The sequence below is a fragment of the Triticum dicoccoides genome, chromosome 3A (genome assembly GCF_002162155.2).
Source record: "Triticum dicoccoides isolate Atlit2015 ecotype Zavitan chromosome 3A, WEW_v2.0, whole genome shotgun sequence".
NCBI lineage: Eukaryota > Viridiplantae > Streptophyta > Magnoliopsida > Poales > Poaceae > Triticum > Triticum dicoccoides.
The window spans coordinates 723,058,524-723,066,459 of NC_041384.1; the positions used below are offsets into that span (position 1 = coordinate 723,058,524).

Here is a 7,936-nt window from a genome sequence, read left to right on the forward strand (position 1 = left end):
CATTACCTTTTTCACTTCCATTTAATATTTCTATTTTATCACCGAGCATGCAAACGAAATTAACAAAAATATACAAACATGATCCAGTCGCCATACAACATTCGTTTCCACAAGCACTTTTCTTTTCATAACACATGCATATAATTGGGGGACATAGCCAAGATGTACAGTTAGACACTTCACACCAAACGTATGAACATGCTTGTAAAATCTACAAACATAAGTCTATTGTGATGTGCTTATACTACGTTGTCATCCCATGTAGTTTACCAGCCGTGCCTCTTCATGCAATCACCACTACATTTTGATAAAAATCTTTTGTGACATGCACAAAATACGCACATTGCTGAAGATGCAGTGGGCCTAACATGTGTATGATTGAATTAAATGAAGTTTACTTCAAATAATTATACCTGCTTTCAGGATCATAACTGCCTCTAGATAAGAAGTTGATCAAACGAATCCAAAAGGCAACAATATTGCTCTGAAAGTAACTTGTTACTCATCGAGAGAATATTCATTGTCTGGATTAGCTAGGTGCAAAAGACATATTTTGTTTAGACCTACTTGAGTTTCATTACACGACGATACATGTTTCATTTAGACATAGTTGGGATTCATTACTCATCGGTATGTGCTCTATAGTAAACAGAGGCAAAGATATAAGTTTCATCATTGGTTAGTAGGCTAGTGCAACACCATAATAGTAACAGTTTGACTAAACTATACATCCAAATAAAAGAAGTACAACCAAAATCCATGGGCGTGAAGGCGTGTCACATTTCAGAGCTCACTATACTGGAGGTCCAGAGAAGGCTCGATGAAGGTCGGTTGGGGCGAATGGGCGGATCTGCCACCATGTCGCCACTAAAGCCGGGGATGTGCGGGTGTAGAGTCGTACCGCTGTGCCGCCACCTTTGCTCTCCACTTCTCATCCTCCATTAACTTGAGCTTGTTCCACCTTGTCGCCTTCTCTTCTTTCTGTCCGATCGTGAATGCTTTCTTGGTCTCAGTCGAAGCACAAAGCTATTGTTTTTAGTCGTCGACGCCTCCATTCTTCTTCCTTACTTTTGAAATTGTTACCCATCCGGCCTTGCATGAGGATTTTCATCCTCCTCCTCCTCCTCCTCTACATTAACAGGTATGGTAATTATTTGCCCTCTTCGGTATGATTTCGTAGTTTCTCTGTACCCACTTCTCATTGCCAACTAGCTCCTTGTAGCAATGAAGCAATATGAATGGCTTATCACCACCCTTTCTTGTGCGTTGTGCGTAAAGGTCTTGGATGATAGGCCCATACTCATTGATTGGCAACCCACTCGGTGGTGCAATGCTGATTTGATCAACACAACTAGACCATCGGTTGAATTGCTCTTGTATCACACCCCCACCAGTGGGCAAGAGATCTTTGAGTTGATGTTTGAGGAGTAAAGGTTTGAGAAGACGTTTGAGGGACTAAATTTTAGAAGTTTGATTAGAAATGCCATAAAGCCCTTCTCCTGCAATAGACTACATTAAGTCTCAATTATTTGTTTCCATTGAGCCCCCTCCTTGCAACGAGCTCAACTTGCATATTGGGCGGAAACGCATTCCCCTAAAGACTCAAGCTGCTACACATCTATATAACCACTAGTACGTAATCGGGCTTTGGAGACGGTTTTTGTACATGGGACGGCGAATCGCACTAGCGAGCGACTTGGGCCGGCCCAACTATGTCGTAACCTTCTAGAGGATTCCCAACCATTTTTTTACTATTTTCGAGAACCTTCTAGAAGTTCCTGGACCGGTTTCTGTTTTTCCTTTCAATTTTTTCTTTTTCCTATTTTTTATTTTATGCCCTTTTCTTTTTTTTCTTGCTTCTTTTCATTTCGTTTTCTTTCATTTTTCCTATTCACGTTTATTTATTTTTTCAACAAAATTTTCTAGAATTTAAAAATGTTTCTATTTTTTCAAATCTGTTCATTTTTTCAGATTTTTTTCCTGTTTTCGAATTTTGTTCGGAAATTCCAAAAAAGGTTTGGTACTTTGAAATTTGTTCACTTGTTTTCAAAAAGTGTTCGAAAATTCATAAAATATTTCAATATCTTAAAATGTTTGCATTTTTTAATTTAGTTCACAAATTCAAAAAATATTCATGGATTTCAGAAAAATGTTCCTATTTTCAAAAATTGTTCATAGATTAAACAAATTAATGTTTCCAAAATTTGTTCGCAAATTTAAAATAATTTCAGGAAATGTTATAATTTACCAATTTTGTTCCTGTTTTCATATTTAGTTCACAAATTCCAAAAAAGTTTTAGTACTCTAAAAAATTCACTTCTTTTCAAAAGATGTTCAAAAATTCATGAAAGATTAAAATTTATTAAAATGTTTACATTTTTTAATTTTTCTCACAAATTCAAAAAATGTTCAGGGATTTCAGAAAATGTTCCTGTTTCCAAAAATTGTTCACAAATATTAAAAAGTGTTAATGTTTCCAAAATTTGTATGCAAATTCAAAAAATACCCGGGAAATATTAGAGTTTATCAATTTTTTTCCTGTTTCAAAAAAAAATTCCAAAAAAGTTTTAGTACTTTGGAATTTGTTTACTTCTTTTAAAAAATCGAAAACTCATTAAAGACTAAATTTTATTAAAGTGGTTGCATTGTTTTACTTTTCTCAAGTTCAAAAAATGTTCGCGTATTTCAGAAAACGTTTCTGTTTTCAAAAATTGTATACAAATTTAAAAAAAATATGTTTCAAAGAAGTTCTTCGCAAATTGAAAAAATGTTCGGGAAATGTTAGAGTTTATCAATTTTGTTCCTGTTTTAAAAAATATTCGCATTTTGAAAAGGTTGTTCCTAGTTTCAAAAAATGTTCTTGTTTTATATTTTGTTCCTTTTTTACAAAAACAAAATGTTTGAGATTCCCAGAATATGTTCGAGTTTTTAAAAGTTTGTGAGAAATTTTTATAAATGTACGTTTTTTTAAATATATTTACTTTTTTGAAAAAGAAAACCACGTTCAAATTTTTTTTAAAGTTTATTTTCTTTCGCCGCGTATAGTTCATATAAAATGAGCTGGCATTTTAGACAAACAAGTCTGAACACAATCAGCTAACTGGTTCACTCGCTAGAAGTCGTGTGTTCAATCCCTCACGGAAATTTTTGGGAATTTTTTGCGAGTTGTTCTTTATATTTTAGAGATAGTATTGTCAAATTAAAACACACTTTTTTTCCGCATCAAATTAAACCGCACTTCTGAAACTCTTACAGACTTCGAATCGGTAAATGATATTTTAAAACTCATCAGAGACATGCTTGCGAGCTCTCGATGTTAACTAGGTATGTCCAATAACTTTCTAGGGGGAAATTAATAAATGGTATTATAAAACTGATGTGTTTGCATAAGCATTTACAAAGCAGTAACATCTACCAGGCATTTACATTACTTCTGCATGAGCAATCTACTTTCCACACAAGGAAAAAGAAGAAAATGGTAGAAAAATAATTGTGTAAAGCTAAAAACTTGTCTTGTCTCTCCTAATAGCAAGAATCACTTGTCATGGGCCAACTATAGGTAGCCACGTTAGCGGAAAACATTAACTGACAAGAGAGCCTTCACGCACCGTATATGTGGCCTCAACTCCACTTGCAATCAAGTCTTTTTTTTGTCCAAGTCAAGTCAATGTGTCGCAATCTCGCGATCCATGGCGGCAATCGATTTGTCAACCATGTGAACATTGTACTGCTGGTACACCCTTGCCCTGTTCCCCTGCCACCATTGTTCTGCCTGTTTCTCACTGAACCTCTTCCGGCTGCATCCACAAAGGCAAATAATGAAATGATGAACCAACTCAACATGGATGAGCGACAAGATGAAAGGGTAAAGGAGTCGATGTAAAAATTTCTCTTTTGGATATGATTCGAATGCATTTACCTGAACCGAACTCGCTTGAGATCTCTGGCCCCTCCAGGCAAGGCAGTGAGAGTGATATAGACACCTGGTTCGTCTTGCTCTACCCATTCGGCCTCATGGTTGGATTCTGCATCGGGTGGTACACTTCCATTATTGGTCATTTCTGGATGGCCTGCCTTGTTCCTAACAGAACTTGATCCATTAGGAACAAGCAATCCATTAGGATCATCTGAAATTTGTTCTTGTTCTCCGGAACTTCCTGGGCTGCCCAAACTTTCGGTGACTATGGCTGATATGTCACTTGGTATAGGAATTCCAGGAAGGGGTGGTAGCTTGCCGTTCTTGGCTACTCCTCCAGGTAACCTCTCGGCCATCCCCTTCAACTATCATGGAAGAGAAACTGGCAACACTTAGACAATAGCGATAAACATGTGGAAGGAGCGACAAGAGCTCTCTCTTCCTAGCAAAAATTAATTTTACCAATTCCGGCTAATTGATACTTGGATAATGTGAGAATGTAACTTTTAATTGATTCTAAATTACTGAGACGGTTAGATTTTGCAGCTATACGAAAAACTATACAATTCAGAGCATACACAACATAAAACATGAGCTAGATATGGATCACAGTTGCAGATATTTCCTTCGTCTACAAGATCCATAATAATAGAGAAATTGATTCTACAGGTTTGTGCATGATAAAAATTCTCGGTGATAAGATAATAGTAATTATAAATTGATTATATGGCCTTGTACGTACATGAAAATGTTGCATATATACAAACAGAATAAGCAATCTTACTTGTACAGTCAGTGACTTGATTACTTCCTTCGCTGCCTTGCACTTTGCGGTTTCCTCCCCGGCAATGGCAATAGCTTCCTTCAATTGCTTAGTAGTTCTCTCCAACTCAAGTTCAAGATTTTGAGACTTCCTAGTAAGATTGTCCACCTGGCAGTGAAGAGCTTTACGCCTTTATATAACAGCAAACAAATCCTCACTTCTAAGAGAACTTTGCTTGATTTTTTGCATGATTGAACTTGAAGAGATAACAGGTAGTATACCTAAGTAGTGTTTAGAACTACTTCCATATTAAATAGATTGATAGCTAGTTAATATAGAATTATCTGGTACAGTTGAACGAGTAATATCTATCATGTTAATGTTAACAAGAGGGTATAACTAAGTACACCATAGAGGCATAGACTCACAGGGGTAAACAGGAACACACTTAATAATGCTGCCTGCTAGCACTAGAAATTTACGCATCTCTGCAACAAGCTAGCTGAAATTCTAGGACACTAACAACAGAGAAAACACAGCATGGTGCGAACCTGGGACTTCAAACTTAGAACTTCTTGAGTTTGGCTATCATTTGTCATCTTGGTGCCATTGATGACACCTCCAGGAGAAGTTAGACTCCTCAAAGTAGGTGTTGGTGTTATAGAACGTGGAGGACTTGACCTTCTTGAAACAGGTGATGTGGCCCTAGAAATAATTCTGGATCCAGGGACAGATGCTGATAAAAACTTTTTTGAAGATCCAAACACAGGATTGAAGGATCTTGAACCGCCATTTGGAACAGGGGACACGCGATTGCTGTTAAATTCGAACTTCTTGTTTTTCTTTGAATATCTACTGTCCATATTCTTAAAAGATTCCATCGAAGATATTCTTGACAATTTAGCATTTGACCTTGTTTCCAGCTCCTCATCAACCGTGTCACTGAATCCCTGTACAACAGCTCCCTGCTTAGCTGAAGAGTACATGTCTGATCCGGGTCCCTTAGTCAGCTTGCTGTAGCAGCTATCACAAACACGATAGGGTTTACTTTGATTTGGTGCCAATGAAGCCTTCAGAGATTTTTTACTGCTACAGGAATGACAAAATACCAAAGCACAATTATAGCAGTTATGACGTTTTCTCCTCAAGTTAAAAGGCTGACGGCATCCTGAGCACATTGATTGATCAACTCCAGATACCCATTTATGAATGCATACTGCTGCAGTGAAATTAGTTCCACAAACAACACTTCTGACTTGCTTATCTTTTAGCGCTTCAACCAACGTAGGAGTATTCTTATCATCAGTATTGCCATGACCTAACCGACCATTTGCACCTTTACCCCATGTGTAGACCTCGGTCTTAGAGGTCAAAACAGCTACATGATAAGCACCACAGGAGATCTCCTCGACAAAGTTTTTGTGTAGCTTTCCTTCAACACGTACAGGAAGCATACCGTCTGCTTGTGGATTTCCAAGTTGACCATATACAGCACTCCCCATTGTGTACACATTTCCTGATGTTGTAAGAGCCATTGTCAATGAATGACCGCAAGCAACCTGACAAAAATTGGGCTCCACCAAAGCAGCCACACATGTCGGGACAAGTCTCGATTCCTTATCACCATGTCCTAAACGGCCTTTATCGCCATCACCCCATGTAAATATCTTGCCAGATGAACAATTGCTAGAGCTTGAATTCCCAACCATGACTTCTACAACTGCAGCAGTGTGCCAAACACCACAAGCAGCCCGCACTGTCCGAAGCCCTTTGAGAGATTCCACTTCCTTGGGTACTGAGAGACTCTCGCGGTCTCCATGGCCTAGAACCCCAAAAGAGCCATCTCCAAATGTGAACAGCTGCCCAGCAGAAGTTACTATCGCTGTATGCCAAGGGCCACATGAAATTGATGAAACATGTATACCCTCCAGTGGCCCATGCAGCTTTTTGGGTACCCATTGACTGACATCATTACCATGGCCCAAAAGCCCAAATTTGAAGGCGCCGTCCCCCCATGTATACAGATCTCCAGATAGTGTAACAGCACAGGTGTGGTATTCACCGCATGCTACCAGCTCAATGTTCATATGAGTAAGAGCATCAATGAGTTTTGGATGTGCCACATCGCAATCTACACCATGACCAAGCCGCCCACCCGATTCCTCACCCCAGGAGTAGATCTCGCCTTGTTTACTGACGAGTGCAGCATGCCTTCCTCCACAAGATATATTCTGCACATCAAGCCGGACAGCAAACTCTAATGGTTTAGGTACAAGACAATCAATTTTTGCACCTGAGGAACTTCCAATTCTTGAGTTACCACCACCAAGAATTCCTTCCCCGGTTCCTTCTCCCCATATTAAAACATCACCTAAAGCGTCACCGTCATCATAACCAGAACCATGACTTGAAGAGCTAACAGCACTTGAATAACTAATCCGGAAAGCATCCATTGGGATACCTCCGGAATTCCCATTTGTGTTATCTGATTGTCCAGAAGACATAGAGTGGACTGATGCTGCATTAGAATCTGATGGGAAGAAGCCCCTGGGGGGAGCTGCATATAACGCAACATCAGAAAAGGCCTTCTCCAAGCCATTCTTTGGTGGGCTCCCATATGGACTACGGAACCGGTAGTTTTCATTGAAATCCTGGTGTACAGCATCTATCAGAACTCATCTTCATGAAGTAATGGTATTATCAACATGATGAAAAAGAAGTATCATCTCGTAGAATTTTGGAAAAAGAATATAATTCAAATTCACATATTCAGACAGGGATAGTAAATGCTACCTTGTGGAGAATGTCACTGCTGCTGAAAGGAGAACTCAACGGAGAACTCTGTCGCGTGAAAGTCCTTGGACTAGTTGCAGCAGACGAAATGGTATCACTTCTTGAGCCAGTTCTCCATTTTCTTTGATGACTTCGTGAAATCAACGTTTTCAGCCCAGCAAACCACACTTCTGCCTCATCTTTGTCTTTACATATCTGACATCATTGAGTCAAATATTACCATGTAAGCATGACACTTGTATAAGCACAAAAGGAAGAGAACGGGCAGAAATAAACATGGAATGTGGACGGCAAACTTACAATGTCCAGTGACCTGTCATGCGAAATTAGAGAAAAGGACTGGCATTCCTTCTCAGGTCGTGGGTACCTCTGAAATATTGCCTAGATTCCAGAAATGAAAGAATGAAGATCCAGTTAGTACAATTACACAGCAGCTTCAATACAAGGGGGGTACTTTTTTTTTC

The 7,936-nt window shown here is 38.8% G+C and overlaps 1 protein-coding gene across 1 annotated transcript in view; it reads right to left on the reverse strand.

Moving 5' to 3' along the window:
• Positions 1-3,357: 3,357 nt before the first annotated feature.
• The window catches only part of LOC119270498 (PH, RCC1 and FYVE domains-containing protein 1-like), a 6,922-nt gene continuing 2,343 nt past the window's right edge, over positions 3,358-7,936 (reverse strand). Inside the window, exons 4-9 of the mRNA XM_037552501.1 lie at positions 7,773-7,853; positions 7,473-7,667; positions 5,231-7,330; positions 4,701-4,847; positions 3,920-4,281; positions 3,358-3,797 (exon numbers count right to left, since the gene is read on the reverse strand). Coding sequence (XP_037408398.1) covers positions 3,665-3,797; positions 3,920-4,281; positions 4,701-4,847; positions 5,231-7,330; positions 7,473-7,667; positions 7,773-7,853 — 3,018 coding nt within the window. The 3' untranslated portion in view covers positions 3,358-3,664. The remainder of the gene's footprint in view (positions 3,798-3,919; positions 4,282-4,700; positions 4,848-5,230; positions 7,331-7,472; positions 7,668-7,772; positions 7,854-7,936) is intronic.